The 25733-nt window shown below is 43.1% G+C and overlaps 1 protein-coding gene across 2 annotated transcripts in view; it reads right to left on the reverse strand.

Annotated features, from left to right (window-relative positions):
- The window catches only part of hmmr (hyaluronan-mediated motility receptor (RHAMM)), a 105814-nt gene that overhangs the window by 6444 nt on the left and 73637 nt on the right, over positions 1 to 25733 (reverse strand). For both annotated transcript variants that reach the window (XM_073067051.1, XM_073067050.1), the window contains 2 exons: positions 19287 to 19389; positions 12163 to 12339 (listed from right to left, as the gene is read on the reverse strand). In XM_073067051.1, the coding sequence (XP_072923152.1) occupies positions 12163 to 12339; positions 19287 to 19389 (280 nt within the window). The remainder of the gene's footprint in view (positions 1 to 12162; positions 12340 to 19286; positions 19390 to 25733) is intronic.

A 25733-nucleotide genomic window follows, 5' to 3' on the forward strand; every position in this document is an offset into this window, starting at 1 on the left:
ACACACTTGACAAACTCTGCCCCATCTAAACCCTTGGAACTAATCAGGTGCCAATCAATATTAGGGAAGTTAAAGTCACCCATGATAACAACCCTGTTATTTTGCACCTTTCCAAAATCTGCCTCCCAATCTGCTCCTCGATATCTCTGCTGCTTCCAGGGGGCCAACAGAATACCCCCAGTAGAGTAACTGCTCCCTTTCTGTTCCTGACTTCCACCCATACTGACTCAAAAGAGGATCCTGCTACATTACCCACCCTTTCTGCAGCTGTAATAGTATCCCTGACTAGTAATGCCACCCCTCCTCCCCTTTTCCCCCCTCTAACCCTTTTAAAGCACTGAAATCCAGGAATATTGAGAATCCATTCCTGCCCTGGTGCCAGCCAAGTCTCCGTAATGGCCACTACATCATAATTCCATGTATGTATCCACGCTCTCAGTTCATCACCTTTGTTCCTGATGCTTCTTGCATTGAAGTACACACACTTTAGCCCTTCTACCTTACTACCTTTACACCCTTTATTCTGCTGCTCTTTCCTCAAAGCCTCTCAATATTTTAGATTTGGCTTTACTCCATGCACTTCTTTCACTGCTCTATCGCTCCAATAGAAAGAAATACACAGCTGCCTGTGGCAAACAATTCTACAGACTTGGCACTCTGGCAAACAAAATTCCTGATCTCCATTCTAAAAGGATGCCCCTCTATTCTGAAGCTGTGTCCAATGGACTTACACTCTCCCATCATAGGGAACATCCTCTCCATATCCACTCTATCAAGGCCTTTCACCATTTGATAGGTTTCAATGAGGTCTATTCTACTATTCCTCATTCTACTGAACTCTAGTAACTACAGGCCCAGAGCCATCAAATGCTCTTCGTATGACAGGCCATTCAATCCTGGAATAATTTTCATGAACCTCCTTTGCACCCTCTCCAGTTTCAGCACCTCCTTTATAAGACAAGGGGTCCAAACCTGCTCGCAATACTCCAAATGAGGCCCCACCATTGTTTTATAAAGTTTCAACACAACATCCTTGTTTTCATATTCTCGTGCTGTTGAAATTAATGCTCACATTGCATTTACCTCCCTCACCAGACTCAACCTGCAAATTAATCTTTAGGGAATCCTTCAGAAAGACTCCAAGTCCCTTTACCTCAGCTTTTTGTATTTTTTCTCCAGTTGGAAAATAGTCTACCATTTCATTTCTTCTACCAAAGTGCATAACTTTGCTTCCCAACACTGTATTCCACCTGCCAGTTCTTTGCCCATTCTCTTAATCTGTCCGAATCCTTCTGCAGCCTCAAAACAACCTGCCCCTCCACCCATCTTCATATCGTTTGCAAAATTTGCAACAAAGGCATCAATTCCATCACCCAAAACATTGACATACAATGTAAAAAGTATTGATTCTAATACATCTTCTGTGGAATACCACTAGTCACCGGCAGCCAGTCAGAAAAGATCCCCTTCATTCCAACTCTTTACCTCCTGCCAATCAGCTACTGCTTTATCCATTCAATAACATTTCATGTAATACCATAGGCTCGTAGCTTGTTACGCAGCCTTATGTGGCACCTTGTCAAAGGCCTTCTGGAAATCCAACTACACAGTATCAACCAACTCTCCTTTGTCTATCCTGCTTGTTATTTCTTCAAAGAATTGCAACAGATTTGTCAGGCAAGATTTTCCCTTGAGGAAACCATGCTGACTACGGCCTATTTCATCATGTGCCTCCAAGTACACTGAGATCTCATCCTTAATAATCGACTAACAGCTTCCTAACCACTGGCCTCTAATTTCCTTTCTTCTGCCTCTCTCCCTTCTTGAAGAGTGGAGTGGCATTTGCAATTTTCCAGTCTTCTGGAACAAAGATGGGAGGGAGCGTAATGAGTGCGGAGGACATTGAAACCCTGCAGGGGGACATAGATAGGCTGAGTGATTGGGCAGACATTTGGCAGATGAAATATAATACTGACAAGTGTGAGGTCTTGCACTTTGGCAGGAAAAATAATAGAGCAAGTTATTATCTAAATGGAGAGAAACTGGAAAGCGCTTCTGTGCAAAGGGATCTGGGGGTCCTGGTGCAGGAAACACAAAAAGTTAGTATGCAAGTGCAGCAGGTGGTCAAGAAGACCAATGGAATGCTGGCTTTTATTGCTAGGGGGATGGAGTATAAGAACAGGGAGGTCTTACTGCAGTTGTACCGGGTATTGGTGAGACCACACCTGGAGTACTGCGTGCAGTTCTGGTGTCCATATTTAAGAAAGGACATACTGGCTCTCGAGGCAGTGCAGAGAAGGTTCACTAGGTTAATTCCGGGGATGGGTGGTTGATGTATGATGAGAGGTTGAGTAGATTGGGACTCTACTCATTGGAGTTCTGAAGAATGAGAGGCGATCTTATTGAAACATATAAGATTGTGAAGGGGCTTGATCGGGTGGATGCGGGGAGAATGTTCCCAATGATGGTTGAAACTAGGACTAGGGGGCATAATCTTAAAATAAGGGAATGCCGTTCCAGGACTGAGATGCGGAGAAATTTCTTCACTCAGAGGGTAGTGGGGCTGTGGAATTTACTGCCCCAGAGAGCTGTGGAAGCTACTATACTCAATAAATTCAAAACGGAGATAGACATTTTCCTGGATAAAAATGGCATTAGGGGATACGGTGAGCGAGCAGGTAAGTGGACATGAGGCTAGGTTTAGATCAGCCATGTGATCTCCTGGACCAGTTTTCGATAGCCTGGATGGGTCGGAGAGGAATTTTCCAGATTTTTTCTCCTCAATTGGCAACTCGGTTTTTTTTCCCCGGGTGATCACATGGGTTTGGGCAGGATGAATAATAAAATAAAATGGGCGGCATGGTGCCCTGCTGGTTGGCACTGTTGCCTTGTGGGATTCGGTGAAAACTAGAGTTAAGATTGGATCAGCCATGATCTTGTTGAATGGTGGAGCAGGCTTGAGGGGCCGATCTCTCCTATCTCTTATGTTCTTATTCCAGAATCTAGATATTCTGTGAATACTCTTCACAGCCTCTTCAGCCACCTCTTTTAGAAATCTCGGGTGCAAACCATCTGGTCCAGATGACTTATCTGCCTTCAGACTTCAGTTTCCAAAGAACCTTCTCACTAGTTATGGTAACTTCACACACTTCATGCCCCCTGAGACCTGGAACTTCCACCACACTGCTCGTGTCTTCCACAGTGAAGACTGATGCAAGATTCTTATTCAGTTCATCTGTCATTTTTCAGTCCTCCCATTACTATCTCTCTAGCATCGCTTTTCAGCAGTGCAAAATATGGCCTCTCTTTCACACTTTATGTATCTGACAAAACTGCACATCCTCTCCATGGAATGTGCAAGCTTCCTTCAGATGATCCACTTTCCTCTCACAGTCACAAGATGTACTGGTCGGTAAGTTAATTGATCATTATAAATAGGACGGGGGTTGCTGAGCGACGTGGCTCAAAGGCCCAGATGTGCACTCCATCTCAGATTATATTACCCAAGACCTCCATACAGGGAAAACATGCAGAAGTTTCAGAAAAAGGAGAAAACGAGAGTGTGTGACTGGGTAATTAACCCATCCAGCTCCTTACACAAGTACAGTTGCAGTGATGGTCTCATGGTTACTGTCATCTTTTTTAAAAACCCAGTTAGTAAGAACACTGCTGCAGCAATCACATCCACAGACAGCTCACATCTTTGCTGAACTGTGTGCTGATATGTTAGTAAAATAGCCAAATGAAAGGCAGTGTGTCAGTGGTTTCTGGTTCATTAAGGAGTGAAGATACAGGTTTAATAAAATCAGCAAGTATAACACATTCTCCCTTTCAGTTTAATACAGAAAACGGTTTGAATAACAAATATACTGCAGCTAAAGTGGTATAGACATTATAGTTTCAAGTTGCTGGGTGTCAATGTCTCTCAAGTTCTATCCTGGACCCAACATATTGATGGCACTACAGTGGCTATACTTCTTTAGGAATGAGGAGATTTGATGTCACTAAAGACACCCACAAATTCTAAGAGGTCACTGCACAGGATCAGAAAAAGCTGCAGAAATTTGTAAACTCAGCCAGGTCCAGTATGGGCACATTCAAAGGGCCTCAAAAACACATCCATCATTAAGATCTCCAGGGACATACCCTCTTCTCATTGCTACCATCAGGGAGGTACAGGAGCCTCAAGACCTCTCCTCTCATCGCTACCATCAGGGAGGAGGTACAGGAGCCTCAAGACCCCTCTTCTCATTGCTACCATCAGGGAGGAGGTACAGGAGCCTGAAGACCCCTCTTCCCATTGCCACCATCAGGGAGGAGGTACAGGAGCCTGAAGACACACACTTAATGGCTCAGGGACAGCTTCTTCCCCTCTGCTGTCAGATTCCTGAATGGTCAATGAACCCATGAACACCTCCTCACTACTTTGCTCTTTCTGTACTACTTACTTAATATAAATAACATTAATTTATATTTAATATATACAGTATATATAATTTCTTATTGTAATTTATAGTTTTTCATATTGTATTGCAAATACTGCTGCTACGAATCATGACGAATTATATCATACCTGATCCCTGCTGTCAATCGACACAGCAGAGGTCAAGTCTGTAAGACGCAGAGAAAGCTCAAGTTGCTATAGATGGTACAGACTGAACCATCCAGGTGACAAGCATCAACCACGAGCTGCTTCATTCCAATACCAACCGTGTATAAACATAGAACAGCATAGCACAGTATCGACCTTCCTCACTGTGTGAAAAACTCAATTATCACCTTCCTCCTATCACCCTAAATTTATGCCCTCTGTATAAGCCTCTGACTGTCCACTCGCTCTACTGCCTCAAGATTTTACACACCTCCATCAATCTCTCATGCTCCTTCACTCCAGATGGAATACCCAAAGCTAGCTCAGTGTTTAGGGAGTCCCAATTTGTAAGTAGTTAGTACAGATCCTGGATCATTGGGACCTCTTTTGGGGCAGATATGACCTGTACAAAAAGGACGGGTTGCAGTTGAATCCAAGGGGGAACAATATCTTGATGGGGAGGCTTGCTAAGGCTACAGGGGAGAGTTTAAACTAGAATTATTGGGGGGTGGGAACCGAACTGAAGAGACTGGGGAAGAGATTAGCTCACAAATAGAGAAAGCTTGTAGACAGTGCGAGAGAGAGGATAGGTAGGTGATAGAGAAGGGACATACTCATACCTAAGGTTTGAGACATATCTATTTTAATGTAAGGAGTGTTGTGAACGAAGCGGATGAGCTTAGAGCGTGGATCAGTACTTGCAGCTATGATGTGGTGGCCATTACAGAGACTTGGATGGCTTAGGGACATGACCGGTTACTTCACATGCCAGGTTTTAGATGTTTCAGGAAGGACAGGGGAACCCTATCCCGAGTGGGGTGGTGGGCGGATGGGGTGAGGGCAGATGTGCGGGAAATGGGAGAGATGCGTTTGAGAGCAGAGTTGATGGTGGAAGAAGGGAAGCCCCTTTGTTTAAAAAAGGACTCATGTGAGGAAGGAGGACAAATATCGCTTTTTTAGGTCTTGGCGGGGTCAACAGTATCATTCGAATTCGAATGCCAAAGTTAAGGGAGTTTCAATTTTTATTGACTCCTCTATTGCATTTGTTCAACATGATATCCTTTCGGATCCGAATGGTAGATTTTTGTTAATTACGGGTTTACTCTGTAATAAAAAGGTTGCTATGGTTAATGTTTATGCTCCAAATGTGGATTGTCCTGATTTTTTTAAGTCCTTATTTACTTCTTTACCTAATTTAAATGAATATAAGTTAATAATGGGTGGTGACTTTAATTGTTGTTTAAATCCTTTGATGGACAAATCTATATCTATTCAGACTTTACCCAATAAGTCGGCCACTTGTATTAACTCCTTTTTGACTGATAATGGAGTTTTTGATATTTGGAGATTTCGTCATCCTAATGACAAAGAGTTTTCTTTTTTCTCACATGTTTATCATTCCTATTCGAGAATTGATTATTTTTTTATTGACTCTTGTTTTATTCCATCGGTAATTGGTTGTAATTATGATATTATAGCTATTTCTGACCATGCTCCATTAAAACTTTCTATTAATTTCACGGATACAGCTTTAAGTGCTAGACAATGGCGATTTGACTCTACCTTATTGCAAGATCCGGACTTTATTAAATTTATGAAGGAGCAGATCGATTTCTTCTTTTCAACTAATTCCACGGAAGATATCTCTTGCGGAATACTTTGGGACACCTTTAAAGCGTATATACGTGGACAGATTATCTCTTACTCTGTTGGTCTGAGAAAACGCATTAAGAAGGAAACTCTTTTATTGGTTGATAAAATTAAAGAGATTGACAAGAAATATTCGACTACTTCTAGTAGGGAGCTTTACAAACAAAGGGTTGAACTTCAAATGGAACATAGTTTATTACTTACATCTCCGATTGAAAATCAATTAATGAAAACCAGATCTGATTTCTATATACATAGTGATAAATCGGGAAAACTGTTAGTCAGCTGAAGAATGTTTGGGTTAAACGTCAAATCACTAAGGTTCGTCAGCAGAATGGGGATTTGACAGTTAACCATGATGAGATAAATAAGTCTTTTCAAGACTTTTATACCTCCCTGTATCAATCTGAATTCCTTCAGGATCATAATACCATGTGTGATTTTCTTGGGAAATTGAATTTTCCAAAATTATCATCCGATGATCTTTCAGTATTAGATACTCCGTTCACGGATGCGGAAATTAAAGGGGTTATTTCCTCAATGAATTCTGGGAAAGCACCAGGTCCAGATGGGTATACAGCAGAATTTTTAAAATGTTTTTCTGCTACTCTCTCTCCTTGGCTGTGAAAGGTTTTTGAAGAAGCAATTAGATTGGGGAATTTGCCACAATCTTTTTATAGAGCTTCCATTTCCTTAATACTGAAGAAAGATAAAGACCCTACTGACTGTGCATCTTATAGACCAATATCTTTATTGAATGTGGGATTCCAAGATCTTTTCCAAGTTACTGGCTTCCAGGCTGGAGAAGGTATTACCCCAAATTATTTCGGAAGATCAAACCGGTTTTATTAAAAATCGCTATTCTTTTTTCAATGTTAGGAGATTACTGAATATTGTTTATACTCCTTCACATAACACTTCAGAATGTGTTATTTCATTAGATGCGGAGAAAGATTTGATAGAGTTGAATGGCCTTACTTATTTTATGTGCTGGAGAAGTTTAATTTCAGTCCGACCTTTATTTCTTGGATTAAACTGATTTATCAAACTCCAGTAGCCTCGGTGTTTACTAATAATCAAAGATCTCCCTTTTTTCGTTTATTTCGGGGCACTAGACAAGGTTGTCCTCTTAGCCCATTACTATTTAACATTGCTTTAGAACCTTTGGCAATTGCCATCAGAGAATCACAGGATATTTTGGGTATTAATCGTGGAACAGATATTCATAAGGTATCTTTGTACGCAGATGATTTATTATTATTCATCTCTAACCCTGAGAAATCTATTCCAGCAGTCTTATCATTGTTGGCTCAATTTAGTGAGTTTTCTGGGTATAAGTTAAATCTTAATAAGAGTGAATTGTTTCCTTTGAATAGACAGGTCCCAAGCTATGGTATTTTACCTTTTAAATTAGTTAATGACTCTTTTACTTACTTAGGGATTAAAATCACAAAAAACCATAAAGAATTATTTAGGTTTAATTTTCTACCCTTAATTGATCAGATTAAAGGCTTGTTTACTAAGTGGTCACCATTATCTTTATCTCTGATTAATGCTATTAAGATGGTTATTTTACCTAAGTTTTTATATATTTTTCAAGCGGTACCAATTTTTATTCCGAAATCCTTTTTTACTAATGTTGATTCAAAAATTTCCTCATATATATGGCAGAATAAAAATCCCAGGTAAGGTAAAACATACTTACAGAAGACAAAGAAGGAAGGTGGGTTGGCATTACCCAATTTCAGATTTTATTATTGGGCAGTTAATATTAGATATTTGTTATGTTGGTTGAAAGAATGGGATGGTCCTTTTGGCCCTCATTGAGTTTGGAAATTAAATCGGTACCAGGTTATGCTCTGGGTTCTATTTTAGGGACATCTCTCCCCTTTGCTCTTTCTAAATTGCCGAAACGAATTGACAACCCGATAGTTAAATATACCTTACGTATATGGTTTCAATTTCGGAAATTTTTCGGGTTGACTCAATTCGTTTTAAATATTCCTATTGTATCTAATTGTTTTTTCCACCCCTCAATTATAGATCAAGCTTTTTTGGCTTGGAAAACTAAGGGTTTATTAAGATTTTCTGATTTATTTTCGGACAACTGTTTTATGTCTTTTGAGCAATTATCTAATAAATATAATTTGCCTAGATTTCATTTTTTTAGATACTTACAGGTTAGGCATTTTTTAAGTACGGTACTTCCTACGTTTCCAAATTTTGTGTCTTCAGATATTTTGGAGAGTTTGTTTGAATTAAACCCTTTTCAAAAAGGGCTTATATCAAAACTTTATAATATAATTATGAAGATACGTTCAGTGCCCTTTGATAAGACCAAAAATGATTGGGAAAGAGAGCTCAATCTTATTATTCCTATTGAGAATTGGGATAGAATTCTTCAATTAGTTAATACATCATCTATATGTGCCAAACATTCATTAATACAATTTAAGGTTGTACATAGGGCCCATATGTCCAAGGATAAATTAGCTCATTTTTATTCTTATATAAACCCTATTTGTGACAGATGTCAATTGGAAATCGCGTCTTTAACTCGTATGTTTTGGTCATGTCCGCTTTTGAAAAAAAATTGGAAAGATATTTTTGATATCTCTGCGGTACTGAACATCGATTTACAACCCCATCCTATTACCGCAATTTTTGGTTTACCGATGATGGACTCACTCCATTTATCTCCTTCCGCCTGTCGAATGATTGCTTTTCTCACTTTGATGGCTAGAAGATCTATTTTGTTGAATTGGAAGGAAATTAATCCTCCCACGGTATTTCATTGGCTTTCTCAAACTATGTTATGTTTAAATTTAGAAAAAATTAGAAGTGGTGTATTCGATACTTCTATTAAATTTGAAAAGATATGGAGACCATTTATTCAATATTTTCATATGATATAATACGACCCTGTGCCAAGCTTATTGGTTTTTTCAGCTTTAATCGTATTTATGTTGAGAGGATCGGAGTTGACGACATTGATGTTTATGTATTCTTGTGAGATACTATAAACAGCCCTTTTTTTTCTCTTTTTTTTAGTTTTTCTTTTTTTTTCTTTTTTTGCTTCCTTTTTTCCCCCTTAGATACTAGATTAGTAGGTTAGTCAACTTTGCATATATATTTTTTTCTTTTTTTTTATATTATATATTATGAAATATCTAGATTTACCTTGTTCATATATATACTATATGGTTCATGTTTCGGGAAAACTTATTTATACTGTATTCATTACTTATGTATTCTTTCATGTGTAATGGGAATTTGTATGTTTGTAATCCCTTTATTAATATATTAATTGTATTTTGTTCATAATATTATTAATACTAATAAAAAGATTGAAAAAGAAAAGAAAGAAAGAAAGAAAAAAAGGAAGACATCTCTTTCGTCCTGGAATGAAAAGCCTCATCCTGAGAGCAGATGCGGCGGAGACGGAGGAATTGTGAGAAGGGGATAGCATTTTTGCAAGAGACAGGGTGGGAAGAGGAATAGTCCAGGTAGCTGTGAGAGTCTGTACGATTTCATTAACTTTTCCTCCAACTTTCACCCTGCCCTCAAACTTACCTGGTCCATTTCCGACACCTCCCTCCCCTTTCTTGATCTTTCTGTCTCCATCTCGGGAGACGGCGTATCTACTGATATCTACTATAAGCCTACAGACTCTCACAGATGGGTGGGATTATTCCTCTTCCCACCCTGTCTCTTGCAAAAATGCTATCCCCTTCTCACAATTCCTCCGCCTCCGCCGCATCTGCTCTCAGGATGAGACTTTTCATCCCAGGACGAAGGAGATGTCTTCCTTTTTTAAACAAAGGGGCTTCCCTTCTTCCACCATCAACTCTGCTCTCAAACGCATCTCTCCCATTTCCCGCACATCTGCCCTCACCCCATCCACCCGCCACCCCACTCGGGATAGGGTTCCTTTTGTCTTCACCTACCACCCCACCAGCATCCAAGGTCCAACGTATAATACTCCGTAACTTCCACCACCTCCAACGGGATCCCACTATCAAGCACATCTTTCCCTCCCCCCCCCCCCTTTCTGCTTTCTGCAGGGATCGCTCCCTACGCGACTGCCTTGTCCACTCATACCCCCCATCCCTTCCCACCAATCTCCCTCCTGGCACTTATCCTTGTAAGCGGAACAAGTGCTACACCTGCCCTTACACTTCCTCCCTCACCACCATTCAAGGCCCCAGGCAGTCCTTCCAGGTGAGGCGACACTTCACCTGTGAGTCGGCTGGTGTGGTATACTGTGTCCGGTGCTCCCAGTGTGACCTTTTATATATTGGTGAGACCCGACGCAGACTGGGAGACCGTTTCACTGAACACCTACACTCGGTCCGCCAGAGAAAGCAGGATCTCCCAGTGGCCACACATTTTAATTCCACGTCCCATTCCCATTCTGATATGTCTATCCATGGCCTCCTCTACTGTCAAAATGAATACAAACTCAGGTTGGAGGAACAACACCTTATATACCAGCTGGGTAGCCTCCAACCTGATGGCATGAACATTGACTTCTCTAACTTCTGTTAATGCCCCTCCTCCCCTTCTTACCCCATCCCGGACATATTTAGTTGTTTGCCTGTTCTCCATCTCCTTCTGGTGCTCCCCCCACTTCTTTCTCCCGAGGCCTCCCGTCCCATGATCCTTTCCCTTCTCCAGCTCTGTATCACTTTCGCCAATCACCTTTCCAGCTCTTAGCCTCATCCCACCCCCTCCGGTCTTCTCCTATCATTTCGCATTTCCCCCTCCCCCCACTACTTTCAAATCTCTTACTATCTTTCCTTTCGGTTAGCCCTGACGAAGGGTCTCGGACCGAAACGTCGACAGTACTTCTCTTTACAGATGCTGCCTGGCCTGCTGCGTTCCACCAGCATTTTGCGCCTGTCAAATTCCGTCAACTAGCTTCAGGAAGAAGTAGTTCAAGCAGGTGCTGAAGAATGTCATCAGGGTTAACGCCCTCATTCCTGTACAATACCGTAAAAGGGAGCAGCCACACCGAGCACAAGTACTTTCATTCAATGGGTGCTCTGAAACCAGAGGCGAGCTGTGTGTTCAACATCACTGGTAGAAGATGGGTAATATGAAGCAGAACTCATCACTCTCTGCCAATCTCCCTCCCAGCACTTACTCCTGTAAGCAGGACAAATGCTACCCCTGCCCCTACACCACCTCCCTCATCATTATTCAGGTCCCAAAACTGTCCTTCCTGGTGAGGCAATACCTCACCTGCGAGTCTGTTGAGCTTGTCTACCATATCCGATGCTCCCAGCACAGTCTCATCTATATCAGTGAGACCCGACATAGACTGGTGAGCTGCTTCATCAAGCACCTTCGCTCCTCCACAACAGGCAGGATTATCTGATGAACTACCATTTTAATTCCACTTCCCATTTTCATGGCCTCCTCTGCTGCCATGATAAGGCCACTCTCAGGTTACAGAAACAACACGTTATTGTTTGCATAGCATGAACATTGATCTCTCTAACCAATTTCTACCCATCTTCAGTCCTTGTTTTTCCATTCCCCATACTGATTCCTCTCTTACCCCTTTTTCTCCTCACCTACCTATTACCTACCTCTCATGGCCCTCCTCCTTCCCTTCTTCCCATGGTCCACTCTCCTCTCCGACTAGATTCCTTCTTATTCAGCCCTATCACCTCCCAACCTCTTCACACCACTCCTCCACCCACCGTCCCCCTCACCTGATCTCACTTATCACCCACCAGCTTGTTCTCCTCCCCCTCCCTTCTTAATCTGGCTTCTGCCTCCTTTCTCGGGGTCTCGGCCTGAAACATCAACTTGCTCATTCCCCTCCATAGATGTCGCCTGACCTGTTGAGTTCCTCCAGCATTTTGTGTGTTGCTCTGCAGACTCTCTTGTGTTTCGGTTGAAGGATGCTTTACCTGTTTTAGCTGCACGTTCTCTTGCTTCAATTTCATGACATGTTTGATCTTCTGCTTCTGGTTTTGGTGACCCAGCAGCTTTGCGTAATCCGTGCTCAGTTTGTTTAGCTGCTCCTGGGTTGCTCCATGCTCACTCAGTAGGGCGTTTTTCTCTTTTTCATATGCGTCCAGCTGGTCCTGCTCACAGGGATGTACAATCAGTGTTTCCAACTCATAACAAATTAAGTGTCAAGTTAAGATTTACAAACATGACCAACTCTTCATGGAGCCAGCACAAACTTGACCAACTCTCCACGGACCCAGTAAACAACTTGGGATACAATACACGAGGATTCTATATTGCATCTTGCTCCATCAAAATTAACTCAAATTTGACCTTGCTTTATAACAAATACACTCCAATCCTGGCAGCACCCTGGTGAACCGGCTCTACACCCTTCCTGTAATAGGGCAACCAGAATTGCACATAATACTCCAGATGTGGCTTCAACAGCATTATACACCTACGACACAACTTCCCAACTTTAATACACTGCCATGACTGACAACGAGCATGTCCTGCACCACCTTTCTCACACTATCAACTTGCATTCCACTTTCAGGAGATATGGACTTGCACCCCACGATCCCCCTGTACATCAATGCTCCTGCCATTAACTGTACACTTTTCTCTTGCATCTCCAAATGCAGCGACTCAAACTTGTGACGATGTTGGCCAACCTTTTAACTTACTCCAAGGTCAATCGAAACCTTCCTTCCCATATACCCTTCCATTTTTCTATCATGCATGTGTCTCTCTTAGAGCCTCTTAAATGTATCTACCTCTACCACCACCCCTGGCAGGGCATTTCACACACCCACCACTCTTCTCATTTCTGACATCCCCATGCCTTCCTCCAACTACCTTAAAATTATGCCCCTTTGTATTAGCCATTTCCGCCCTGGGAAAAAGTATCTGGCTGTCCACTTGAACGATGCCTCTTATAATCTTTTAGACCTCTATCACATCACCTCTCATCCTCTTTCACTCCAGAAAGGAAAGACTGAGCTCACTCAACCCATCTATTGATTGAGATACAGCATAGGACATGCATTGCCCGCTCTTCAAGCTATACCACCCAGCAATCCTGTTTTAAACACGCCTAATCATGATACCATATAACCATATAACAACTACAGCACGGAAACAGGCCATCTCAGCCCTTCTAGTCCATGCCGAACGCTTACTCTCACCTAGTCCCACTGACCCACACTCAGCCCATAACCCTCCATTCCTTTCCTGTCCATATACCTATCCAATTTTACTTTAAATGACAATACCGAACCTGCCTCTACCACTTCTACTGGAAGCTTGTTCCACACAGCTACCACTCTCTAAGTGAAGAAATTCCCCCTCGTGTTACCCTTAAACTTTTGCTCCCTAACTCTCAAATCATGTCCTCTTGTTTGAATCCCCCCTACTCTCAATGGAAAAAGCCTATCCACGTCAACTCGATCTATCCCCCTCATTATTTTAAATACCTCTATCAAGTCCTCCCTCAACCTTCTACGCTCCAAAGAATAAAGACCTAACTTGTTCAACCTTTCCCTGTAACTTAGGTGCTGAAACCCAGGTAACATTCTAGTAAATCTTCTCTGTATTCTATGTTGTTGACATTTTCCCGATAATTCGGTGACCAGAACTGTACACAATACTCCAAATTCGGCCTTACCAATGCCTTGTACAATTTTAACATTACGTCCCAACTCCGACAATCAATGCTCTGATTCATAAAGGCCAACATACCAAAAGCTTTCTTCACCACCCCATCCACATGAGATTCCACCTTCAAGGAACTATGCACCATTATTCCTAGATCATTCTGTTCTACTGCATTCTTCAATGCCCTACCATTTACCATGTGTGTCCTATTTGGATTATTCCTACCAAAATGTAGCACCTCACATTTATCAGCATTAAACTCCATCTGCCATCGCTCAGCCCACTCTTCTAACTGGCCTAAATCTCTCTGCAAGCTTTGAAAACCTACTTCATTATCCACAACGCCACATACCTTAGTATCATCTGCATACTTACTAATCCAATTTACCACCCCATCATCCAAGTCATTAATGTATATGACAAACATTGGACCCAGTACAGATCCCTGAAGCACACCATTAGTCACTGGCCTCCAACCTGACAAACAGTTATCCACCACTACTCTCTGGCATCTCCCATCCAGCCACTGTTGAATCCATTTTACTACTTCAATATTAATACCTAACGATTGAACCCTCCTAACTAACCTTCCGTGCGGAACCTTGTCAAAGGCCTTACTGAACTCCATAAAGACAACATCCACTGCTTTACCCTTGTCAACTTTCCTAGTAACCTCTTCAAAAATTCAGTAAGATTTGTCAAACATGACTTTCCACGCACAAATCCATGTTGATTGTTCCTAATCAGACCGTGTCCATCCAGATAATTATATATACCATCTAAGAATACGTTCTATTAATTTACCCACCACTGACGTCAAATTGACAGGCCTATAATTGCTAGGTTTACTCCTTGAACCCTTTTTAAACAATGGAACCACATGAGCAATACGCCAATCCTCCGGCACCATCCCAGTTTCTAATGACATTTGAAATATTTCTGTCAGAGCCCCTGCTATTTCTACACTAACTTCCCTCAAAGTCCTAGGGAATATCCTGTCAGGACCCGGAGATGTATCCAGTTTTATATTCCTTAAAAGCGCCAGTACTTCCTCCTCTAATCGTCATAGTTTCCATAACTTCCCTACCCTACACAATTCAATATCCTTCTCCTTAGTGAATACCGAAGAAAAGAAATTGTTCAAAATCTCCCCCATCTCTTTCGGCTCCACATATAGGTGTCGACTCTGATTCTCTAAGGGACCAAATTTATCCCTCACTATCTTTTTGCTATTAATATAACTGTAGAAACCCTTCGGATTTATTTTCACCTTACTTGCCAAAGCAACTTCATATCTTCTTTTAGCTTTTCTAATTTCTTTAAGATTCTTTTTACATTCTTTATATTCCTCGAGCACCTCATTTATTCCATGCTGTCTATATTTATTGTAGATCTTTCTCTTTTTCTGAACCAAGTTTCCAATATCCCTTGAAAATCATGGCTCTCTCAAACTTTTAACCTTTCCTTTCAATCTAACAGGAACAAAGATTCTGTACCCTCAAAATTTCACCTTTAAGTGACCTCCATTTCTCTATTACGTCCTTCCCATAAAACAAATTGTCCCAATCCACTCCTAAATCTTTTCACATCTCCTCAAAGTTAGCCTTTCTCCAAACAAAAATCTCAACCCTGGGTCCAGTGCTACCCTTCTCCATATTTATATTGAAACTAATGGCATTGTGATCACTGGACCCGAAGTGCTCCCCAACACATACCTCTGTCACCTGACTTATTTCATTCCCTAAGAGAAGATCCAACACTGCCCCTTCTCTAGTCGGTACCTCTATGTTTTGCTGCAAAAAACTATCCTGCACACATTTTTACAAACTCCAAACCATCCATCCCTTTTACAGTATGGGCTTCCCAATCTATGTGTGGAAAATTAAAATCTCCTACAATCACAACCCTGTCCTTACTACAAATATCTGCTATCTCCTTGCAAATTTGCTCCTTCAATTCTCGCTCCCCATTAGGTGGTCTATAATACACCCCTATAAGTGTTACTACACCTTTCCCATTCCTCAATTCCACCCAAATAGTCTCCCTAGATGAGCCCTCTAATCTATCCTGCCAGAGCACCACTGTAACATTTTCTCTGACAAGCAATGCAACACCTCCTCCTCTTGTCCCTCCGATTCTATCACACCTGAAGCAACAAAATCCAGGAATATTTAGTTGCCAATCACACCCCTCCTGAAACCATGTTTCACTAATAGAACATATATTTCCAGGTATCAATCCATGCTCTAAGCTCATCCACCTTTCTTACAATGCTCCTAGCATTAAAATAGATGCATTTAAGAGATTCTCCACCTCTTCCTCTCTGTTTATCTCAAATAGTACAAAGAACTTTACTGTCTTCTTTTTCTTCCTTCTCCCATACATCTGTTCCTACACTCTGGTTCCCCTCCCCTGTCATATCTAGTTTAAATCCACTGCAGCCTCTCTAGCAAACCTACCTGCAAGAATATTTGTCCCTCTCCAGTTCAGATGTAAACCGTCCCGCCACAACAGGTCCCACTTTCCCTGGAAAACTGCCCAATTATCTACAAATCTGAAGCCCTCCCTCCTGCACCATGTCTTCAGCCACATGTTGATCTGCACTATCTTACTATTTCTAAACCAACCTGCACGTGGCACTGGTAGCAATCCTGAGATTGCTATCCTGGAGGTCCTGTCCTTTAACTTGGCACCTAGCTCCCTAAACTCACCTTTCAGGACCTCCTCACTCTTCCTACCCACGTTTTTGGTCCCTACATGGACAACGACATCTGGCTGCTCACCCTCCCTCTTAAGAATACTGAGAACTCGATCCGAGATATCGCGGACCCTGGCACCAGGGCGGCAACAGACCATCCGGGGTTCTCAATCTCTTCCACAGAACCTCTTATCGGTCCCCCTAACTATCGAATCCCCTATCACTACTGCTCTCCTCTTTTCCCTCCTTCCCTTCTGAGCTGAGGGTCCAGTCTCAGTGCCAGAGACGCAACCACTGCAACTTGTCCCTGGTAGGTTGTCCCCACCAACAGTATCCAAAATGGTATACTTATTGTTGATGGGAACGGCCACAGGGATGCTCTGCTCTTCCTGTCTATTCCCCTTCCCTCTCCTGACAGTCACCCAACTACCTGTCTCCTGATTCCTAGGGGTGACCATCTCCCTGAAACCCCTGTCTATTTCTGCCTCTGCCTCCCAAATGATCTGAAGTTCATCCAGCTCCAGTTCCCTAACACAGTTTGTCAGGAGCTGCAGCTGGATGCACCTTTTGCAGGTGTAGTCATCAGGGACAGCTGTGCTCGCCCTGACTTCCCACATACTGCAAACGGAGCACTCAACTGCCCTAACTGCTGCCTCCATTACCTACTCCTAAGCTAATTAGATTAATTAAAGGAGTTTACCCAGCCTTACCTCACCTGGAGTGAAGCTCGTACTCAGTCTCTGCTCGCTATTTAAATTCCCCCGCTGCCTCATGGGCCGACTTTCACGCGCTTGCGCAGTTGTGCCCCGTTCAAACCTCGCCTCTGCCTGTTCTCGCTGAAGCCTGATTGAGCCAAAGCCGTCCCACTCTGCCTCAGTCCACTTTGACAATGGCTGCTACAACAATGCAATTTACAATGACCAACTAACCTCCCAACCAGTACATCCTTGGACTGTGGAAGGAAACTGGAAGTCACAGGGAGAAAGTACAAACTCCTTCCAGGCAGCTGTGGTTATTGAACCTGGGACACTGGTACTGTGAAGCATTGTGCTAACCACTACACTGTGCTGCCCTAGCTTCATGTTCTCTAATCCAGGCAGCATCCTGGAAAATCCCCTCTGCACCCTCTCTAATCCAGGCAACATCCTGGAGAATCTCCTCTGCACCCTCTCTAATCCAGGCAGCATCCTGGAGAATCTCCTCTGCACCCTCTCTAATCCAGGCAGCATCCTGGTGAATCTCCTCTGCACCCTCTCTAATCCAGGCAGCATCCTGGAGAATCTCCTCTGCACCCTCTCTAATCCAGGCAACATCCTGGTGAATCTCCTCTGCACCCTCTCTAATCCAGGCAGCATCCTGGTAAATCTCCTCTGCACCCTCTCTAATCCAAGCAACATCCTGGAAAATCTCCTCTGCACCCTCTCTAATCCAGGCAGCATCCTGGAAAATCTCCTCTGCACCCTCTCTAATCCAGGCAGCATCCTGGAAAATCTCCTCTGCACCCCCTCTAATCCAGGCAGCATCCTGGAAAATCTCCTCTGCACCCCCTCTAATCCAGGCAGCATCCTGGAAAATCTCCTCTGCACCCCCTCTAATCCAGGCAGCATCCTGGAAAATCTCCTCTGCACCCTCTCTAATCCAGGCAGCATCCTGGAAAATCTCCTCTGCACCCTCTCTAATCCAGGCAGCATCCTGGAAAATCTCCTCTGCACCCTCTCTAATCCAGGCAGCATCCTGGAAAATCTCCTCTGCACCCTCTCTAATCCAGGCAGCATCCTGGAAAATCTCCTCTGCACCCTCTCTAATCCAGGCAACATCCTGGTGAATCTCCTCTGCACCCTCTCTAATCCAGGCAGCATCCTGGTAAATCTCCTCTGCACCCTCTCTAATCCAAGCAACATCCTGGAAAATCTCCTCTGCACCCTCTCTAATCCAGGCAGCATCCTGGAAAATCTCCTCTGCACCCTCTCTAATCCAGGCAGCATCCTGGAAAATCTCCTCTGCACGCTCTCTAATCCAGGCAGCATCCTGGTGAATCTCCTCTGCACCCTCTCTAATCCAGGCAGCATCCTGGTGAATCTCCTTTGCACCCCCTCTAATCCAGGCAGCATCCTGGAAAATCTCCTCTGCACCCCCTCTAATCCAGGCAGCATCCTGGAAAATCTCCTCTGCACCCTCTCTAATCCAGGCAGCATCCTGGAAAATCTCCTCTGCACCCTCTCTAATCCAGGCAGCATCCTGGAAAATCTCCTCTGCACCCTCTCTAATCCAGGCAGCATCCTGGTGAATCTCCTCTGCACCCTCTCTAATCCAGGCAGCATCCTGGAAAATCTCCTCTGCACCCTCTCTAATCCAGGCAGCATCCTGGTGAATCTCCTCTGCACCCTCTCTAAACCAGGCAGCATCCTGGTAAATCCCCTCTGCACCCTCTCTAATCCAGGCAGCATCCTGGTGAATCTCCTCTGCACCCTCTCTAAAGCTTATACATCCCTCCAAAAATGAGGGGACCACAACTGAACACAATACTCCAAGTGTGTTATCGCTCGCCAAATGTTTCAGTGGAGTACAAGGAGACAACATCCACTTCCCTACCCTCAAATCAGCTTCATCAATTGAAAAATCACAATGGGCATCACCTTTCAATCAAATGCTCAGGTTAGTCTGGTATGTCAGGAGCTTTAGTCACAAGTGGCTTGCAATCGTCAGTGCTGATAAATCACGTACCTGGAAAGGTTTGACCTTGTTGTGTAATTCTTCATAAAGAACTTGCCACTTCTGCACCTCATCTGAGAGTTCTGTAAGCGCACGTTCGTCCGCAGCATCACCACTGCAACAATAAACATTTTTCAGAAAATAAAGACAGTGTTGCTGACTGCACAAAGTGAGAGCCCCTCTACCAGTCAGGGTCAACAACAGACATTGTGCCTTAGCTGGCATACACAAGCCAGGGCTGTACAATATGGAGAGCAAGCTGTTGCTCATGCAGCCAGTTCCCCCTCTCCAAGCAGCTGCTGAATCCAAAGAATTTGGCACAAGCAGTGTTGCAGGAGTTGCCATTCAGCATTGAATTCAACAAGGGACTGATATGGGGACTCCAGCTCTGGATTGTTCCTTGGGACGACTCACATAGTCTTCCCCATGAGTGGTATAGCCAAAAGGAGAGGAGGTTTGAGATCAGTTGTCCTTCTCCTAGATGAGCTGCCAAACACAGCTGACCAACACACAAGTACAGCATTCTTTGGAGGAACTGTGGGTGACGTGACCGTCAGTGCAATGTTCAAGGCTCCAGCACCACAGGGTCAATCCTGAACTCAACCGCTGTCTATGTGGCATTTGCATGTTCTCCCAGTGGCAACGCTGACTTTGGATTCCTCCCACTTCCCAGAAGGTGTGCTTTTGATTACTGGTGTAGGTGGGTAACAGGCAAGTCTGAAGGGAGTTAATGGGCCGAGGAGAGAAGTGCTGTGGTGAGACAGGCGAGCTGGTGGGAGGTTTCTCAGCACTGATGTACATCTCATTTCTTCCTTTGATGCCGTTGATACAGTGTTGAGTGTGTAACTTGGTATTTTGCTTAAGTTTTTCTTAGCAACATTCACCCTGACCCTGCCACCCCCCCACCCCCCCCCATTCCAGTTGGTTGGTGGCGCAGTGAAATCAGCACCAGGCTCGAGACAGACCGCTCCCGCCCGAGCGTGCCGGGTTGATGTTGATCCAGTGACTCCCGCACCGTCCGTGCCGGGTTGACCTCGATCCGGTGACTCCCGTACCGTCCGTGCCGGGTTGACGTCGATCCGGTGACTCCCGTACCGTCCGTGCCGGGTTGACGTCGATCCGGTGACTCCCGTACCGTCCGTGCCGGGTTGACGTCGATCCGGTGACTCCCGTACCGTCCGTGCCGGGTTGACGTCGATCCGGTGACTCCCGTACCGTCCGTGCCGGGTTGACGTCGATCCGGTGACTCCCGTACCGTCCGTGCCGGGTTGACGTCGATCCGGTGACTCCCGTACCGTCCGTGCCGGGTTGACGTCGATCCGGTGACTCCCGTACCGTCCGTGCCGGGTTGACGTCGATCCGGTGACTCCCGTACCGTCCGTGCCGGGTTGACGTGGATCCGGTGACTCCCGTACCGTCCGTGCCGGGTTGACGTGGATCCAGTGACTCCCGTACCGTCCGTGCCGGGTTGATCTCGATCCTGTGACTCCCGTACCGTCCGTACCGAGTTGACCTCGATCCAGTGACTCCCGTACCGTCCGTGCCGGGTTGATGTCGATCCAGTGACTCCCGTACCGTCCGTGCCGGGTTGACGGGTTGAGGTCGATCCAGTGACTCCCGTACCGTCCGTGCCGGGTTGATGTCGATCCGGTGACTCCCGTACCGTCCGTGCCGGGTTGACGTCGATCCAGTGACTCCCGTACCGTCCGTACCGAGTTGATGTCGATCCAGTGACTCCCGTACCGTCCGTACCGAGTTGATGTCGATCCAGTGACTCTCGTACCATCCGTGCCGGGTTGATGTCGAGCTCGCAACTCAACCTCGTCAAAAAAAAAAACACTGCCACCTCCAGTTTAAATTCCCACACGGAATATTGTGGAGGATCAAATACCCAAACCCAGCACAGCCCCCACTTGTCCCATTTAACCTGTCTCAGTGCGGTGGAGTTTAGGACCCGGGGAATTCAGTGCGGTGGTCCTTAGGACCCAGCAGACCTCGGGAGCCGGCGCAGCTCGGGACCCGCCGCCCGCAGTGTTTCTGTTCCATTGACGGGAAGTGATCGCAATTGAAAATAAAGTGGAAATAATAAAGCATTTGGAAAGAAGTGAAATGCCATCGGTCATTGGAAGAGCGTTAGGCTACAGTCGGTCAACGATCGGAACAATTTTAAAGGATAAAAGATAAAGTGAGAATAATGGAGCATGTGAAAGGCCCTGCCTCGATGAAAGCTACAATTATTACAAAGCAACGCACTGGTTTAATTATTGGAATACATACATTTCTTAAATGTTTTATACACATAGAAAGGTAAAATATATACTATATACTAAGACAAATGTTTGACTAACTGGCACTAAATAACACCAGATGTGCTTGTTCCGACTTACGTACAAATCCAACTTAAAGACGGACTCAAGAACGGAACTCATCCGTAACCCGGGGACTGCCTGTACCAATTACATGAGTAGGACAAGTGACGATGTTCAGCACGGAGAGTTCGGGGAGTTAGGTGTTAAGTTAGAGGGCAGGACATCCAGGGTTGTGATCTCAGGATTGCTACCCGTGCCACATGCGAGTGAGGCCAGAACTGGGAAGATTATACAGTTTAATGTACAAGATGGTGTACACCCCAGGGATCTGAAAGAGGTGTCTGAAAAGATCAAGGAGGCTATAGCAATGACCTTTCAAGAATCACTAGATCCTGGAATGGTTCTGGAAGTCTAGAAAATTGCAAATGTCACTCCACTCTTCAAGACAGTGGAGAGGCAGAAGAAAGGAAACTATAGGCCAAATAATCTGACCTCAGCGGTTGGGAAGATGTTGGAGTCAATTATTAAGGATGAGGTCTCAAGGGCTTTGGAGGCACATGATTAAAAAAGGTAGTAGTCAGCATGGTTTCCTCAAGGGGAAATCTTGCCTGACAAATCTGTTGGAATTCTTTGAAGAAATAACAAGCAGGATAGACAAAGGAGAATTGGTCTAAGTTGTGTATTTGGATTTTTAGAAGGCCTTTGACAAGTTGCCGCACACAAGGCAGCTTAACAAGCTATGAGCCCGTGGTATTACAGGAAGGATCCTGTGGATATCACACGCTATGATGTGCCAGAGCCTCAACTTACCTTAAAAGCTATTTTGAACTTATTGGATAAAAGTTTCGCTGCATTGGAAATAATGCTGGAGGAGAACAAAAGCAAATTGAAAGCACTCAAAGAAAAGAACACAATACAACGTCGGCAAATTACCGAGCTTACTGAAGCTGGGAAACAGAGGGATTCCAGAATGAACTCTTTTGAAAAGAAATTAAATTCGACTACTCACACACTGGAGAAGTATAAAGCTAAGGTTATCGATTTGGAGAGTCGCAGTCGCAGACAGAATTTGCCAATAATAGGTCTCAATGAAGACGTTGAGAGCAGGGACCTTACTGAATTTTTCTCTAAATTCTTAATGGATGTTTTCGGACCGGAGGTTTCTAATTCACCCCGATACTCAATAGAGCGCACAGATCATTAAAATCTAAACCACCGAAAGAGTTAACACCATGTCATGTTATTCTGCGGTTTCACTATGTGAGTACGAAGGAGCGCTTAATTCGAATTGCTCGCCGTAAAGGAATTATTGAATATCAGAATCTCGTTTCGTTCGGTTCAAGATTATTGCCCAGAGGTAATGAAAGAAAGAGTGCGTTTTAAAGAAGTCATGTCGCAATGTTATCAAAGGAATCTTCGACCGGCTCTGCTGCATCCCGCCTGCTTAAGAGTGGTCTTACCCGATAAATTATTTAAATGGTTCAAATCAGCGGAAGATGCAAAACAATTTCTCGAAGAGAGCTGGGATGTTTAATTAATCTTCCATTTCTATAGATAGATAGATAGATACTTTATTCATCCCCATGGGGAAATTCAACTTTTTTTTCCCAATGTCCCATACACTTGCTGTAGCAAAACTAATTACATACAATACTTAACTCAGTAAAAAAAAAAAATATGATATGCATCTAAATCACCGTCTCAAAAAGCATTAATAGCTTTTAAAAAGTTCTTAAGTCCTGGAGATAGAATTGTAAAGCCTAATGGCATTGGGGAGTATTGACCTCTTCATCCTGTCTGAGGAGCATTGCATTGATAGTAACCTGTCACTGAAACTGCTTCTCTGTCTCTGGATGGTGCTATGTAGAGGATGTTCAGAGTTTTCCATAATTGACCGTAGCCTACTCAGCGCCCTTCGCTCAGCTACCGATGTTAAACTCTCCAGTCCTTTGCCCACGACAGAGCCCGCCTTCCTTACCAGCTTATTAAGACGTGAGGCGTCCCTCTTCTTAATGCTTCCTCCCCAACACGCCACCACAAAGAAAAGGGCGCTCTCCACAACTGACCTATAGAACATCTTCAGCATCTCACTGCAGACATTGAATGACGCCAACCTTCTTAGGAAGTACATATCTGCATACATCGGGTTTGTTAGTAAATAATTAGTTTATAGAGTCCGACATTTTATGTTCGAGAAATCGTGTCCTTGGGCTGATGTTTTGGATATTTTGTTTGGGTACATGTCCGTTTCATATTAAAGATTTCTTCCTTTTCCTTTATTATTTTATTCTCATTTTTAATTGTTTATTTTAGGAAATTATTAAGACTTTTATATGGTGATTAATTACTATGAAGAATGTACTGTTTTATTTTTAAGACCTTGTATTTTTTTTTAAAAAGGTTTTTTTTCCCCACAGTCTGTGTTTGGCATTCTTTTCATAATATTTTGGCTATGGGGAGTTAGTTTTCTTTCTCTTAAAATTTGGAGACTTGCCATCAAGAGAGATGGGGGGGTTGTGTGGGTCTCAGACAGCTTCCCGGCTGCCTATTTGCCAGGTTTCTTGGCTTTGAGGGAGGGGGCCGGGTATTCTGTTACTCTAGTTTTTCCATTTCATTTGGGCTGCCTTGAAACTACAAAAATGTCTCTATTGTTGTAACTTCCGGTTCCTCTTTAAACTTTTTTCCTCTTCCTGGTTCATGAGTTTCCCATGCAACTTGGTTAACCCTTTACATACCATATGGTTTATTTAAGGAGGATGGGTTTAAGGATTATTAATTTTGTTTCATGGAACACAAATGGCTTGAATCATCCAATTAAACGGAAGAAGAGTTTTAAGGTTTTTCATAGATTAAATGCTCAGATTATATTTGCGCAGGAGACTCATGTGAGGAAGGAGGATAATCAGCGTTTTTTTAGGTTTTTGGAAGGAACAACAGTTTCACTAATTCTTTGACCAAAGTGGAGAGTGTTTCCATTTTTATAGACCCTTCGATCTCATTCATACATTATGACATAATTTCAGATCCATATGGTAGATTTCTATTAATTACTGGTTTATTTTATAACCAAAAAGTAGGTTTGGCTATTGTTAATGCACCTAATACAGACTATCCTGAATTTTTTTAGGCAGCTATTTATATCTTTTCACAATCTAAATGAATATAGGTTAATAATGGGCGGAGATTTTAATTGTTGTTTGAATCCTATGTTGGATAGGTCAGCACCTAATCAGGTACCTCCAAATAAATCTGCAACTTTTATTAATTCCTTCTTAGTTGACACGGGAATTTTAGAAATTTGGAGGTTTCTATATCCCAATGATAAAGAATTCTCCTTTTTTCCCCATGTTTATTACTCTAGAATCGATTACTTTTTTATTGACTCTCATTTAGTTTTGTCTGTCACTACTTGTGAGTATGATGCAATCGCCATTTCTGACCATGCGCCTCTGAAATTATCAATTAAAGTTAGTGATGTAACTTCTAGTACTAGAAAATGGCGGTTCAGCTCTATTTTGCTTCAGGATTTAAATTTTGTTAATTTTATTAAAGAACAGATTGCATTTTTCTTTTCATCTAATTCAACCGAAGAAATTTCCAGTGGGATATTATGGGATACCTTTAAAGCATATATCTGTGGACAAATTATTTCATATTCCACTGGACTGAAAAAACAAATTAATAATGAGATACGTGCTTTAGCTGATAAGATAAAAAATATTCTATTGTTCCCAATTTGGAGCTTTATAAAGAGAGAGTTGAATTTCAGATGAAACATAGTTTGTTATTACATCGCCGATTGAAAACCAATTACTTAAATCTAGGGGTCAATTCTATATACATGGTGATAAATCAAATAAATTGTTGGCTAATCAATTGAAAGCAGCTTTGGCGAAACATCAGATTAATAAAGTTCGTAGACGGGATGGTGTCTTGACGGCTAATCATGATGAAATGAAATCCTTTCAAGAATTTTATACTAATTTATATCAATCAGAATTTCCTGATGATACTACTATGAATGAATGAATTTTTAAGGAAACTAAATTTTCTGGAATTACCAGTTGATGAATGTTTAGTATTAGGTGCACCCATTACTGAAGAGGAAATAAAGGCGGCAATTTTTTTGATAAACTCAGGTAAAGCTCCT

Source organism: Hemitrygon akajei, chromosome 15 (genome assembly GCF_048418815.1).
Source record: "Hemitrygon akajei chromosome 15, sHemAka1.3, whole genome shotgun sequence".
Lineage (NCBI taxonomy): Eukaryota > Metazoa > Chordata > Chondrichthyes > Myliobatiformes > Dasyatidae > Hemitrygon > Hemitrygon akajei.